Here is a 16162-nt window from a genome sequence, read left to right as displayed (position 1 = left end):
TGCTGAGTGGTGGAAATTTTCGAGGGATATTTTCAGGGGGATTGGAAATTAATTGTCAAGTTATGGTTAAATGTCTGGAATTTTTTATTTTTTTAGCTGTGCGTGGAGATAAAAATTGTTTAGAATTTATGTACCTGTTTTGTAATGTGTTGGTTGAAACAATATTCGGTAAAAATTGCGGAACAGTTGACCACTTTTTCGGTGAACTTTCAGGAAAACGTCCGGAACGTTCCAAAAAATGTATGGAAACCTGAGTCGACATATTTGTCTTCGTTTGGGCCTCAAGAGTTCCAACGAGAGGACTATGAGGTGTTTGTGAAATCTGGGTATCAAAAAATATATTTGTTTTTGAGCCTCAAAAAGACCTGGAAATAGTAGTTATTTCCCTTTTATCATTAAAGAGGTTTAAACGAGGTAATTGATTAGCACTCGGGGGACCCTCGTAGGTCTTAAACTTCATTATCCGGATAGTCCTCAATTTAGCCTCACCAACCGCGACTATTGCAGGAAAGAGTCTGCCAAAATGCATCGACAGGGCAATATGAAACAATAAACAGTGACTACTTGACATAGTTCATGCGAAACGAAAAATATTTTTTTCACATCTCGTTTAGATGAACTTCTGTTGATTCATCATCTTGTCTATTTATTCTGTTTTGTCATTTACAAGATAATTTTATTATAATTCACGTTTATTGTAGATGTGAGTCCCATCTCACTATTCGAAAATTTATACCAAAATGGTTAGGAGGCCGTGAAGGTGACAAAATATTTTTCAGGAGCAGACGGAGGCTAAAATCGAGGTTCTAACCGATTAAGGACTCATTCAATCCTCGTACTTGACCTCCAAATCGACTCTGAGGCCTGAACAAAGACTAAACAAGACTATTGACGCCCAGTGAGGGTCAGAAATGTCTCCTCGGGACGTTCGGTAAAAAAATACCTAATTGTTCCATAATTTTCATTGAATGCTATTTTAACTGGCAGATTACGGCACACAATATTTATAGAATTCTTCTCTCCGCGTATAATGTCAATTTGATAACATGTGCACTTCGACTTTTTATCCCGCATTACTTCCGGGAATCTGGTGAGTTAAAAAACTACGCATTCCCACAACGCAAACGATTTTATCTGAAAATAGTTGGTAGAGAGAAGTTCGAGGTGCAGTTGTGAAGCGCAAATAGGTGCGTTGACCGGTGGGCAGCGTGAGCTTTTGGTTTACGATGTAGCCGAGTGACGTTTAATGCCTGCACGGTGCCCTTTGCAGCTATTCCCTTCTTTCGCACTATCTTCGGAATTTTTTTTTTTATATATTTTTTTTTCCACTAAAGTTCTTCACTGAGACTCCTTCCGAATGTAATCAAAGATAATTTATCTTCGAATTTTAACACGCAACCATTGACTTCGGGGGTAATCATTTTTTCCCTCTATGTCTTTTCACGACACGGTTTACACACCTGTAAATCTCGGATGACTGTCAAAACCTGAATTCGTCAGTAAAGTGTTGGAAAATAATTTTACGGAGGTTTTAAGGGGGAGAAATTATTTTCTCTTTGGACGGTACGAGGGAGATTAGACGAGTTTTATTATTTTGATAAAAATATACAGGATAATGTGCACCTGCACCGCTTCTCCTCCACTACAACAATTTTTCTTTTTTCTTGCGAGACCTGGATTCCCTAATCATCGAGCGAATTACGAGTCCCATAGATTTTACCCAATATTTATCCCCGCGTACTCGAATAAAAAATAAAGTGCGCGCTCATTATCAGCGTCGACTCTCAGGAAAAATAACAGGAAAAAAAATCCTCCCCTTAATGACTGCAGCGGAGGTCTTCACCAGTCTACGATATTCTCAAGACGTCTGATTGTGCAATGATGAGTGGTGCATCCACTCGAAAGCCCTCACGCGACTGAAGATGAGACGCCTAGACATCTCCCCATGTGACTCCGGTCCACTTGAAAATACCAGAAAAAAAGCCGAGTGCGCAGAGACGAGTAGATGAGTGAGGGGGGAAAAAAGAGGAGGCAGAGAAGAGGGACATTGTATGGATGAGGTGACGAAGGCTCGAGACATTCGAATACTCAAATGATGACCAACGATAAATCTCGAACTGCAAGATGAGTAGATGTGAAAAAAAAAAAATCATCGAGACTCACATGTTGATTTTCAAATTTTACTTAATGTCTTTTCAGGCAAATTAAGTTGCCCGAGCTGTCAAATAAATATTCGCCGACGAAAACCACAAGTCGTCGAAAATTTCATCGTCCCACACGTATTGCCGGAATATATATTCACCGTAGCAAAATTCTCCATCATTGGTATATACCCCCTCCCCCCCCCCCCACCCCCCTGGGGAACGAGTGGTGCAAATGCGTAGGCCCTCGAAGGCACTTCACTCACTTTTAATATTTATTTTTTTACAGGATTCATTTTTTAAAATTCTTTTTTTTTTTCTCTCGTTCTCTGTGTCCACCGCTCTTTGGAGTTCCTCCGACCAATTGCGAGAGACTCACCGGAGAAATTAAACCGCTTGGTTCGAAAATTCACTGTGTGTCAGAGGGAGAGAGCCATGGGGACCGTAAAAGAGACCGATTCAACTCAACCCTGAAACCTTTTTTCTTTTCCTTCTTCCTTGCCGGCGGTGTGTGTCATGCCCGGATATGAAGAAAGTACAAGGGGGTAAAACGAAGCCGCTGTTGTGCGTTAAAAATGAAGACATTCAGATTGAGATATGATTCTGCATAAATCACCGGAGACCCCAGAGTTTCTGTCATGATGCCATGCGTTATGCATTCACCCTACTTTTTCCACTCCCCTCATATTTTACATGTTCCCCCTTTTATCAGGGGACTTGCATGCGTGCCAATCGAATGTACATACGTTTATGTGTGTTTTCAGATTGCGGACTGAGTTTTGTTTACTTGTGACGGGGAGACACTCGAGGATTCCAATCATCGAAATGAGTTGGCAAACATTTCTTGAGGTTTTTCAATATCCCGGGGGGTTTTGTCAACTCGTTGTGCGAGAGAAAGAGAAAAATTTCCAAATTCCGGACTAAAAAATCCATATACGAACAAAAACATTACGCCCTTGGCATAAAAATTACGGTAGAACAAATCATCATTTACCTACTATCAAAGAAAAATTACACCCCCCCTCCCCCTAATAATTATGTGCCCTCGATTTTATAACAACTTCCTACGCACCTCAGCATCAAAAATCAAAGTTGCTCCGCAGTTGTTCCTCTCAATTCAATAATTTTTCTCCACCATTTTCCTCGTCCCCAGTTTGTGAGTGGTACATTCAATAGACGCGGGAGGGAAGAGGTACACCAGGGTAGACAAGAAAAGATGAACTGGTGCGCTATGCGCTGAAGGTTTAGATCGTATGTTGGGTCATTCGCGGGGCGATTTAATATAAATCGAGAAGACGAATGGCATGCGGTGTCTTGTGACTCAGGATATGTATCCCCCTCTTAAACCCTATATACCTGCCCCCTCCCCCATCCCCCTGCATCCCACCCCGCAAGGCATACATGTATTTACAGGCGTTTAACATAATTCATCTACGAGCGAGAGTTCTCTTCATCTCTATCTTTACGCCGGTATTTCTCGGTCTTTGTGCCGACACACTCGATCGCTTCCTCTTTATACATTTTCCTCGTTTTATGTTGGGTATAGGTTTACCATGGATTTTTCACCAGTATCAACCGCACTGCACTGACTAGGGGTATGTCTCATCCCAATGGTATGGTATGGTTATTGAGAATTCATATAAATGCTAATGGTAAATGTGGGTATGTTGGAAAACCGGTCATAGGGAGAGAAGGTTAGAACCTTTTGATCGTCAATATTCCCATATTTACTGTAAGCAATGGATAGATCGCTGGGCGGAAAGAGAATATGACGTACAATTAATTATATGCAATTTGATATTTATTGGTTGTAGAGTTTGGGGTGATAATTGCTTCTATATGTTTAATACAAATCACGGGGGGTTTCCTTCGGTGGGGGGAGGGGGATTTATTGATAGTTTGAGAATTTAAGGGCGATGGGGTGGAGGGAGGGGGTGGAACACTTGCTGTCGATTCACTATTCTAATGCCTCTGGACATTTGGGAAGACACGAAGTGGAGAAGAGAGTGAACCTCCCAGAACGTTAGAAAAAGAAAGGGAGGAGAACATTCGTGTAATGTTGGTAATAACAATGTAAAAGTTCGATTGTTTAGAGACTTTGAGACGTGTGGAAACAAATATTGGTTTGTCATGGAGAGAAACTTGGCGAAATGTATTTGATTCAGTTTATTTTTTTTATGTTTCAAATGTTTTGTTTGTTTTACATCGACTATATATCTATAATCAGGTGATTAGTTTATTTATATGTTTGTTTAGACGCACGTATAAACAATAACTTAAAAGCTAGTCTGGAAAGAGTATCGAAATTATTTTTTTCATTTAAAATTATGGCCACCCAGTGATTCTCAAATTTGTGATGTGTTTGTAGCATTTGAATAAAAAAAAAACAGGATATTTTGGATTTTTACCAACTTTTTGAATTTTGTTAGACGCGATTGATTAACTATAAAAAAAATGTAATGTAATTGTGTTTGAAAAAAATGAAACACCCCACTCCCTCAACCATTACAGTCGCTCTTTGACAAAATATAATTTTCCCAAAAAAATCGTAAAATATTTTCTGAAACCCAAAATGTTTTTCCTCATTTCCGAGACAATTTTTAATCAACTTTTTTCACAATGCAGAAGACTTTCATTAGATTGATGTGCACGCATTGTATCCTCCCACAATAAAAGAACCTGAAAAACACCTGTGATATCTTCAGGCATGAAAATAAATGGTGGAGATCGAGAGACTAGTCAGTGCCACTTGATATTGCTTGGTGTCTCTTTTGTTCACCGGTAAGGATTTACTATGCGTCCACGGTGGCTCCTATATAGATAAATATATACATTTTTCCTATTTAAATGAAATTCACAGAACTGAAGAATATTCTTTAAAAAAAAAATCGCAGACAAAAAGACCGTAAAACCACGGTACCCTCCCCCACACAAGAGCAAGGAGAGGTGACTACTATCTCTACTATACATAGGGTACCTACTATAGGATACCCACAGAACTGTCTTGCTCGTGGCCTCTTTTCTCCTTCTCTCGCATTTTCTCTTCTCCGGTACCTCGTGTGCCTCGAGAAAATTAAAACCCAAGGTGTACGCGGTCATAAAGCTTCCCTGCGATCCGGTAATTACGTATATAGGGTTCGTATTATGACCGCCATACCACCCCGACTTCGATATGTATGAATGTACATAACGTACATCATATGAGATACCGAATGACTGGGGCATAACTTTACGACACTTCTTGTGATCTCAGATGAGATAGAAAAAAAAAAACTTTAAAACCTTGACATTTTTAATTTTATTTCCCTTAATCATTCCTCTTTTTCTGCATAGTATTAGCAGTGGGAGAGGTAATTTCTCTCTTCAAAATCGGTCATTATGAAGAAGAATTCATAACGTCCTTTGAAAATTACTTTCAGCAAATTACCGTCAATATAATTTGCTCAATTACGCTGTTAGTTTCAGTTAATTTCAACATGAATTTAGTTTGATTTCATATCTGGAGCTTCCCATTGCGGAAAGTATGACCGATAATTCTTCAGGTAGAAGTTGAAGAGCGACGCATAGAACTTCGGATCGAGGCGTTAAACTTGTCGATGAGGGCAGGTGGTTACGCCTGAATAAGCCTGAATTATTAGAAAAAATAAATCTGGCGTATTAATGAATTAATTAATTCATAACTTCATTAATTAGAGATGAAGATATTTACAACTGTGCAGTTGCACGAGATAAGTCAATTGGAATGATGTGGTATACTCGAACTATTTGTTTGTATATTTATATTTTTCATTATCAGTTAATCTATTTGTTTCAATATTTTAATGATGGAACAGACCTACGAAATTGATTGTTGCAGCAGCCCTAGGTGATGCTTCATTCTCCCCCAAAAAAATGTTGATATTATAAATCTCCTCATGCACATGCTGTACAATAAAGCTCGAGTATATAAATTCCACGAGAACTTCCCCCATGAAGAGATACACAAGGGGGTATACACCGTTGGTAACGAATGGGCCGTGTGTGGTTTCGACTATCCCTCGAGATATGACGCTACAGTGTCTTCCTCCCTCCTTCGTCGTGGTATTATGGTGCGTATCTGCTTTTTTCCGCGGTGACTCGCGGGTCGTCCCTGCAATGTCTGTATGAGTTGCGTGTGTGTATCCGATGCGTCCCGATAGGGCGGGACATGGGCATAAACAATTGTGCACACCGGCCTCGCCCCTTCCGATGTGGTCGGAGCAAAAAAAAAAAACTGTTCGATAAAGTGAGAAAAAATCACGGGGAGAAATAAATCGAAAAAGCGTCGAATTAAAAACTTTTGTGATAAATAAAATTGAGTGGGAGGGGTGATAAATATGTGGTAGAGGGTAAATTATATTGTTATTGGTGAGAAAGTTCAGTTGTGAAGGGAAGAGTAGTTTAAATATTGTGAGGACGTGTTCACACGGACGCGTAATTAAAAAAAAATTATCTCTCCGCAGTTACGTATTTTTTTACTGAACGTTTCGTACTTTTCCCTGAAACTTTACTGAACAAGTCTGTCGACGTTCCGTAATTTTTACCGAATATTCCCTTGACTGGCATATTACGAAACGCTCACGTAATTTTTCAAGAATTTTTCCCTCCACGTGTGCATACAGACACTAAACTCAAGTTTTGTTCGCCCGGGTGTCTGAACTTGAAGGGGAGGCACAAGTATTGTAGGAATAGCCAGTGGATCGAGTACGGAAAACGCATAGATACACGTTTTATGCGCCGGTGTATAGGATATACCAGTTCACCGTGATATTTCAGCGAGCTGTGGGGGTCTAGGAAGTTATCTCTCCACACGCTCAGCCTCCCTTCTACCCCGACCCCTGGACCGTCCTGGAGCCGCCTTGAAGGTTGCAAATGGCAGACCGGGCGAAAGAGACGTGCGCCGGTGTGCGGATGTTTGTTATTTATGCGTGTGCACCTCGACTCGGGTGGGAAACGCTCGTCTTTCTACATTATACCACCATTATGTGTATACATTATATCGCAAAATATCAATAAAGCATGGATTATCATTGGAATTGCTTTACACAGGGGTCTGTGGATATTATAAAAATCAAAGTTGTACACAAGTGGATGTGAGTGTGTACATACGTACAGTTAACTGGTAAAAATTACCGAGGGTCTTGAGGCCCCTCTTTTTTTTTTGAACCTAACATCTACGCCAATTCCATATATTCTCCAAATTTATAAAGGTTACACAGAACATATGTATGAGACATATATCGAATACTTTATACATCACAAATTTTACGGTATTCTTTATTTAACATTTTACAATACTACGATAGTAATAATTTATCCTCCCTCATTGTTACTTTAGACGTTTTACATCCCCCCTCATACCCCACCCCTCAATATACAATACAACTATTTTTTAAAGAACTTCTGCTGTACTATAACACCAAGGTCACAGCCCCTTTTACCATAAATAAATAAGTAGAACCAAATTTTATGTAAAAATCAGACCTCCAGGGGGCGAAAAGAGAGACAAGGGTTAATTATATCCCAAAAATTAACCCTCCACGTCTAAATTTTCAACCGAACCATGACCTACAAACTAGTTGATTGTCATTTCGCCCTCTACAAGTCTAATTTTTATATTTAATGCACTTCACTCCAATTTTTGCAACTATTTATTTTTTATAAATCGAACAGATTCAAATTTTTTTAAAATCATTCTTCAGAATCATATTTTCCGGATGTACTCGGCTAGATAGCAATAGACCACAAGGTGAAATAAAGAATCCACCCCCCCCCTTTCCCCCTCTCAATCGCTGAATGACTTGGAATCGGCTCTATTGGCACAAGAACAATGGCCAATGGCCCTGGTGTGGACGTCTAAAATCCAGAGGCAAACAAATAGCCAATTAAAATTCCGTGTGCAAAGGCAAACGTTCACTTACATGTATACTGTGGCATGCAAGGGAGGGGTGGGGGGAGGGGGCTTATGTGCCTTTGCAAGTCCTGAATGAGGTCCCCACTGTTGCCTTCCTCCCCCCCCTTCACTCTTTATCCTTTGTAGTCCAACTTTTTCTCGCCGTGTCGTTCACACGATGCCATTTACTCCCTCTCGGTTTCCTCAAAGTTTAAAGGGAAAAAAAATGACGATAAAAGGGAGTAACATGTATAATATATCAATGACACTCTTGTCAATAGTTTTTACGTTTATAATCTTATCCGTAGGTGTATCGATGTTACTTGCTTGGCTGGAGAAGATTGCATGCAACATTGTGGAGAGAGCGGTGGAGTTTTTGAGGAAGTTAGCAAAGGTTTTCGATGGAGTTTTTGATTTTAAAAATTGGGAGTGTGGGAGGGAATTTTTGGAAATGTTATGAGATATGGTTTTGGGGTTGGAACAAAGACGAAATGTGCGGGGATCGGCGAGACTGTAGCATTAAGATACCGAGATGGAGAGAAAAATTGTTTAATAGTTGCGGAGTTAATGCGTAATCTGTCAGTTAATATGGGGTTCAGTAAAAATTATGGAATAGTTATGGACTTTTTAGGGAACTTTTGGTAAAATGTCTGGAAGGTTCGGGAAAAAGTGTGAAACGTTCAGTGAAAAAATATGTAACTTCCCTGGCAGGAGATGAGGAATGGCCGACAGTGGGCCGACATTTGGCCGATGCTGGCCGACAGTCGGCCGACTGAATATTCTGAATTGACAGAATTATTTGAATGAAGGTATTTCGATTCTCCCACACACTTGTAAAATATTTACTACAACTGTCACATTAGTTTCAGGCAAACACTTCTGTTATTATTTGAAATTAAATATCATATAATCATATAATTACCATTTATTAATTTATACTAAAGTTCAGGACATAAATAATGAACCGATGACTCATGATACGTTTTCGTAGAACGACAGGATAATTTCAATCACGAATTTATTTTCGCGCAGTGCACTGACCGATTGCGAAATGGACTCGGATAATTTACTGACTGTTCAAAGAGTCATTCAAATAAGTGAATATTATTCTCCGATTATTATCGGTTACTTAACTCATTGATATTCAGTCTGAAGCTGCAACTTTGAATTCATTCCCATGAATTTTTTTTTTTCTTAGTGAAGGTTTAGATAGGAATCGAAGTTGAGGCCGGATAATTGTACCACAGTTTGCGTACATTATTGGCTCATATATTATTTGACGCGATTCAATATAAGTTTTGGTGTGAGCTCAGGGGATTATTTGTAGACACCACTGGCTACCTATGCCGCGTAGTAAGGGCTTGAGGTCTGTGAGATGCTATCGGGATGAAAATGGGTGAGAGGTTGCGGGATCGAGAGGGAGAGAGAGAGAAAGAAAAAGTTAAAGGGGTTTGAATGGTTACGGCACGCATTTGTGGTATCGATCGGTGAATCTGATGAATGTCGGCGAGGGGGCGGCTGAGGAGGAGGGGATTTGCTCGTCATTTTTGCTCAGTGATTATTAATGTTGAAATTGAATGCCGGTGTCCGGCGCTGGTACCCCAAGCAAACCTGTCGGTAGGCCCACGTGCGGTGTAAAAAATCGGCTCCGAGGGAGGCCCCGATGGTACGCTACGAGAGGTGCAGAACTGATCGCGATCGAAAACCGCGCCGAGAAAAAATACGACGGCGCTTCCGATTATTATCGATACGCGCAACCCAGAGTCTCAACATAAATTCCACGGGTCCTTTATCGATGACTGCTTTAATTCGAATGTTAATAAAATTCTCGTCACTTTCGGTTTTTTTAATTGATTTAATTTCAACGTGACGAATGGAGACGCGGTGTGAGGAGCTGAACGGGCAGTATTTACTCTGGTGATTTTGCAATCAGCTTGATGATGCAGGAGGAGCGAAGTTCATTAAAAATTATGTAAAAAAAATTACTGTGTAGCACACAGAGACAAAAATTACAAAAATTATTGATTGTTCCGTAATCTGCCAGTCAAAACAATATTCAGTAAAAATTACGGAATAGTTATATTTTTCGACTGAACGTCTCCTATTTTTTCTCGAACATTCAGAATTTTCAGAAAAGTGCATAACTGTCCCGTAATTTTTACCGAATATTGTTTTGATTCACAGATTACAGAACAGGTACGTAATTTTTAAAGAGGTTTTCTCAAGATGTATTTCGTCCTCGAAGAATATTTTACAAACAACTATTCATTTACTTGAGATAAGTGTCTGCGAAATATAGTAATCCTTAATATGGATAAGATTATTATAATTGAATCGTAATTAGGCCCCTGGAAATGACTCAATTAAAAAATATCCACTCACGTGATTGAGAATTTTTTCTCAATGTAGATTATCTGTAAAAAATCATTCATCATCAGATTCCAATTCCCGAGCTGAAAATGAGTTTTCCTAAACTTCAATCAAAGATCCCAACTACTTCAGTTTGTAAATTACAACCGAAAAAAACTACATCTCCTATGAAGAAAATGGTTAGGGACGAAGGACGGCCAAAAGATTGATTGTTTTTAATACTCCGGATCGCCGAGGACAGCCGAACATTGAAATATGAATGAAGGGTGAAGAAAATTTGATAAGTCAAGTAACTTTTTTGAAAAACGAATTACAAAAATAAAAGACGATTGTACTGAAAGTGATTGATTGACTTTTTCATGCGTCGGTAAGAAATTTTTTTTGTCCTCGAAATGTCTCGGTATCTGAAAGCTACTATGTATGCAACGTGATGTTTTCCATTATTTTCCACTGCCCAGAAATTCTTCTCCCTCGATAGGTTAGAATGGAGGAAGAGCCGGATGTCAATACTGATGCAAAATTCCCTGAAACTCTCGACGAGTCGCAGGTAAAACGTGAAGAGAATTTTTCATTTTCTCATTTTCATTTTTCTATAGTTTGGATTTTAAACTTTAGGTCGACAGGGGCCCGATAACGACCACAACAAAAAATGCCTTGATTTCCAAACACCTGAGCCCATGCGATAGCTACCCCCATAGGCTGAAGGTGTCTGTCGTCGGGACTGGAAAGGTTGGCATGGCCTGTGCGATCGCTATCCTCATGCAAGTATGTGAAGTCGATGAAAAAATAGGGGAATGTAGATAACATAAATGAGGAAAAATACACGTATAGGAGGATAAACTAAAATGTCCACTTGTGCATAAAAACAATTTTAACACGTGATACCCTTCGTCTTCTCACTCCAATAATTAATCTCCAATAAAACTTTATGGAATAATTCTTAGGTTCATCCAAATTAAATTTCCCTCACCAAGTATCAACTTTGATAATTAATATCTACTGTTTCTTAACACAAATGAGATAAATTAATTCATGCAGATAATTCATGATACACTGAGAGCTAAAAATTTTCCCAGATATCCATTTCCTTCCTAAAATTACTGATTTTTTCAACCCCTCATTTCGGAAATCGACTAATTCCGAGTAATTCAGTTGTCTCTAATATATCCTAAAATGTGAGATAATTACCGCAATTAATCTGTCGGCAAAATCTCACAGAGAATGGCGAGCGAAGTCTGCCTGATCGACAAGAATGCGGCACGAGCGGAGGCCGAGGCCGAGGACATCCGGCATGCTGGCATTTTCCTAGGGAATCCATTGGTCACCGGTACAGCGGGTAAGGATTCCCAAAATTTTTTCAATGCAGCACATTCACCTGTTCCCAATCCGTGTTCCCTCTCCCCTTTCTCCACCAAATATTTAACCATATCCCACCCAACCTACGTATCCTCCTAGAAAAATGGAAAAATCCTGAGGAAAACAATAAACGACACCTGACACCCTTCCACCTGCTTGTCCCCATTGTCCCCCGTTAAAAAGTCGGAAATCTCCAATCTTTTGACTTATTTTTTATTCCGACCATTTCGTCCTATCAACGGGTGCAGGATTGGTCGTTTTAACGGATCACGCTCATCGCGTCGGAGGCCTATCTACGTGGAAAAGGCAGACAGACAGCTCAGTGGCCAGGACACGATTCCTCAGACGATGGAAGGACACGCTCACCCGCTCCATTCGTCCCCACTCATTCTTCACTAATCTCATCAACCGATCTCTCACCCGTTCTCCCTCTTTATTTTTTCTCTTCCATCTTCAATACCCGGAGTAAACCTCCTCAAGCGACAGCATACCTTTTATCTTCTCCCCAGGATCGTCCTGGATGTGCGGATTACCAATTTTTTCTATTCCACCGATCTATTTATCCTATACTTCAGGTGACTAGAACTGGCCAACCGTCGGGAAGGCGATTCTAGAATAGAAATCCTTCATTGGGTCCCACATGAAGGTATCGTGGGTCCGGTAAGACTCGCCTGCGGCCAAATTAAGCCGCGGTATAAACGTCAAAGTGATTAGATTTGAGACTCATTTAATTCGGCGATTTTTTGTGAAAATTGCAGTTCGAATAAACGAGCTAATTACACGGAGAGATTTTTTTTTTAATTACGTGCCCCTTCCGTAATCTGTCAGTCAAAACCATATTCGGTTAAAGTTAGAGGATAATTACGCACATTAAGAACAAAAAAATATTTAACCAAATATTCATTTACTTCAGAGAAGTATTTACTTTTTGAAAATTGTATTTCTTCGGTCTAATTATTCCTGAAAGGGATCAATTTAATTTTTAATTATGATAATCATATTACTCTAAAAGATGAGCATATTGTACCTGACCTTGAACGAGCTCCATTAAGAATTATTTCGTTTTTCTAAAGTTGTAATTTCCTTGAGGGAAGATTTCTATGAATTATTTAATGTTCATAATCATAGCAGGAATTCACTTAACTTTATAATTAACATGATCACGTTCTAGAACAATATAAGTAACGCAGTTTAAACCTCATCAGAATTATCAGAGAATTACTTGTTTGTGGAGCATGCACATAAATTTTCAAGAGTTTTTCTCTTCGCACATCGACAAACTTCTGTGAATATTACTACAAACTCCTATTAATGCTGATTCTTGGTCCAACAGAACGATCCTGATTCCCGAGCAGCCTCTCCGATCCTCGAAATAAATTATCTCCCGATCTCCTCACCCGTTGTCTCGTACTGTTGCTGTTTCTAATTTATGCGAGCTTCACTCGGTCGGTGTAAAATAAAAACCACTGGGGTTGGGCGGGTCTCCCATCAGACCCCAGAATGTCTAAATTTGAAATTTCCCCAAAACTAAAGAAATTCCGTGAAGACTCATTAGAGCCCCTGTTTTTCGTTGTGGCAGAGAAAAATAAACACAGGACCTATCTCAATCAATGTTCGTGACGAAAATGATGATTTCACGCTTCACAAGGTGGAGAATTCAGTAACACAAAAGGCCGAAACGATAAAAAAAAAGGTTGAGGGGAGAGTATTCTTGGAATGAGAATGTATACACACGATTTCGTCCACAGCTTCTCTCAAATACCGTTGGGAAGGGACATTAGAATATCTTAATCTCCTCGTGTCTTCATTAAGTCCAGCTCGTATTGCCTCAACTCGACATTTGTTTTTATTCACTGCATTTGGATGGTTTTTCAGATATAACTATGGTGAAGGAATCAGCAGTGGTGATAATAGCAATTGGCGAGCCGAGTCCCCAGGAGAAACCGAATATTCGACATAATGTGGAGATCTTCAAGAAGATTGTACCGGCTATTGCCAAGTTTGCCTGTCGTGCTGTGCTCCTGGTTGTCACTCAGCCCGTTGATGTCATGTCCTACATCACTTGGAAGCTGTCAAAATTTCCGTCCAACCGAGTCCTCGGAACTGGCACATCTGTGGATACCGTGAGATTCCAGTACTATCTTGGACAGAGGCTTGGAGTTGCCAACACATCCATCAGCTGCATGAGCATTGGGGCACAAGGGGAGACTTCAGGTGAGAGCCAACATTCGGCGACAAGGGAACTTGATGTGATGAGAAAATAAGTCGGTAGAGTGCTATGCAAATAAAATATGTCGAGTGGGAATTTATTGTTTATTACGGAAGTATTATTGAAGTGAGTAATCGAGGAGACGAAATTGGAGTCGAATATTGCACGTGGATGACACGTGTTGTTATGTAACGTTTATTAATATGTCATGTTTTCCGTCCTATCAATGATGATTCAATCAGTCTGACTTCCTCGTTTTCTAGCAAAACACTTCCTCATTTATTACGAGAACAACTTAATGTTTATGCATCATATTTTTTTGCAATTTCGAGAAGCCAGCACGTACGGAACGAAAAGTTCTTTCAAAATTACTTACCTGATTTGTAATCTGCAAATCGCAATAATATTCGGTAAAAATTATGGAACAGTTAAGCACTTTTTCAGTGAACTTTAAGAAAAAAGTCCACAACGTTCCCAAAAAAGTATGAAATATTCCGTGAAAAAATGCGTAACTGTTCTGTAATTTTTACGGAAAATTGTTTTGACTGACAGATGACGGAACAGTCAGGTAATTTTTCAAGAATTTTTCTCTCCGTCCAGGGCCTCGATTACAACTTTAGTAAAAGCAACTTGAAAATGAAAAAAAATTATTTGCCCATTTAAATCATCGCTGATGACACGAAAAAAAATTGTTTAGCGATCAATTGAATTTCTCTCATCAACGTGCCACAATTTAGTTCCAGTTTGGTCAAGTGTTCACGTAGCCGGCATGAAACTGCGCGATATAAATCCACGAATGGGTGAAACAAGTGATCCAGAGCGTTGGTACGAGGTAACGAATGCAATGAACGAGACAGAATCGAAGTTGAATAGTGAAAAGGGTGAGAACGGGCCGAGCTCCTGGTGCCTCGGTATATGCACATCCCAGATTGTCGACGCCATCCTGAGAAATACGAAGGTCGTAATCCCAGTTTCTACGTACATCCACGTAAGAATTCTCTCTCAACTCTTCGGCTTGATCACGATCGATGAGTGATTCACTAGGTGCCGAAGTCGAGGTTTGATTTTCATTTTTTTCCCCCCTCTCATTTCTGTACCTCAGAGTTGCATCCATGGCACCGACAAGGACGTCTACATGTCTGTACCATGTGTTCTTGGAAGAGAAGGCGTTCATCACACTGTTAGACAGAAATTAACTGACCAGGAGAAGTCATGTGTTCAGGCATGCGCTGATGCTATTCGAAATACACTGCGTGATTGTGGCATACTCCAGGAGTCACGCGATGATGATGAATCGAGCTGATGCCTTCGTCAATATTCCACCAACATATTCTTATGAATTCATTTATTTCAGAATTTCAGTCTGAGGAGAAGTGCTCAACGGACAGGATGAAATTATGCAAAATATTGTATACAAATTGCTTGATGAATATCTCAGAATACAGAGGTTCAGCCAAAAGATCCCGGAAGACCCTTTACGAATGTCCTAGACTCTCTTAACCCGACACTAATGGACTGTTACGCGATCCTCTTCGTGACATGAGACATTTATATAATTTTTATACAATTTTTCTCCCCGAATTTTCTTCTTCAGTCGTCGGTACGAAATAAGAAATAATCTGCTAAATAATTTGACATTATTTCATTCACCTGATTCAGCACCGAATACAGTTTTTCCTCAATTGAATTCTTCCCTATTTTTACCCACCTTCTTCTTCTTTCTTATTCCCAAGAAATTGCATAATGGATAGTCGACTATTCATGAAAAAGGCAAAATGAAGAAACACAATCGAAAACAATTCAATTCCAACGGAAAATAAATCAAATTAGTGAATAGTGAATGGGAAACTAGCGGGTACCACTGGGGTAAGTTGGTTAAGTCTATCGGAAATGAGAATCTTAGTATCCATACGTATGCATGCCTGTAGTCCTTTACCAATGGTAAAAGAGGAATGAGGAATAAAAGAGGAGATCGGGACACGCACCTGCGCGATAGAGCATCTGGCGATCGATCAAGTGAGGCTATAGAACCGTTTCTTATTCCCACTGGATAAAAATTGGTGAAAAAAAAAATTAAATGGGTATGATGATGATAATAGCAACAAAAAATGAAATAAATTGAAACTTGGGATCGATTGCAAACTCCAACGGAAATGAAAAATTCCGCTCGTGCCT

The 16162-nt window shown here is 39.7% G+C and overlaps 1 protein-coding gene across 1 annotated transcript; it reads left to right on the top strand.

The window, feature by feature from the left end:
- The first annotated feature begins 10774 nt into the window (after window positions 1-10774).
- LOC135167204 (L-lactate dehydrogenase-like) lies at window positions 10775-16153 on the top strand. The gene is made up of 7 exons (XM_064130150.1): window positions 10775-10789; window positions 10881-10969; window positions 11038-11187; window positions 11641-11758; window positions 13654-13992; window positions 14725-14975; window positions 15090-16153. Exons 2-7 carry the CDS (start codon window positions 10907-10909, stop codon window positions 15288-15290), a joined length of 1122 nt encoding a protein of 373 aa, XP_063986220.1. The 5' UTR covers window positions 10775-10789; window positions 10881-10906; the 3' UTR covers window positions 15291-16153.
- The last annotated feature ends 9 nt before the right edge of the window (window positions 16154-16162 follow it).

Source organism: Diachasmimorpha longicaudata, chromosome 11 (assembly GCF_034640455.1).
Source record: "Diachasmimorpha longicaudata isolate KC_UGA_2023 chromosome 11, iyDiaLong2, whole genome shotgun sequence".
In the NCBI taxonomy this organism is placed as follows: Eukaryota; Metazoa; Arthropoda; class Insecta; order Hymenoptera; family Braconidae; genus Diachasmimorpha; species Diachasmimorpha longicaudata.
This window is presented reverse-complemented; position numbering and strand designations above follow the sequence as displayed.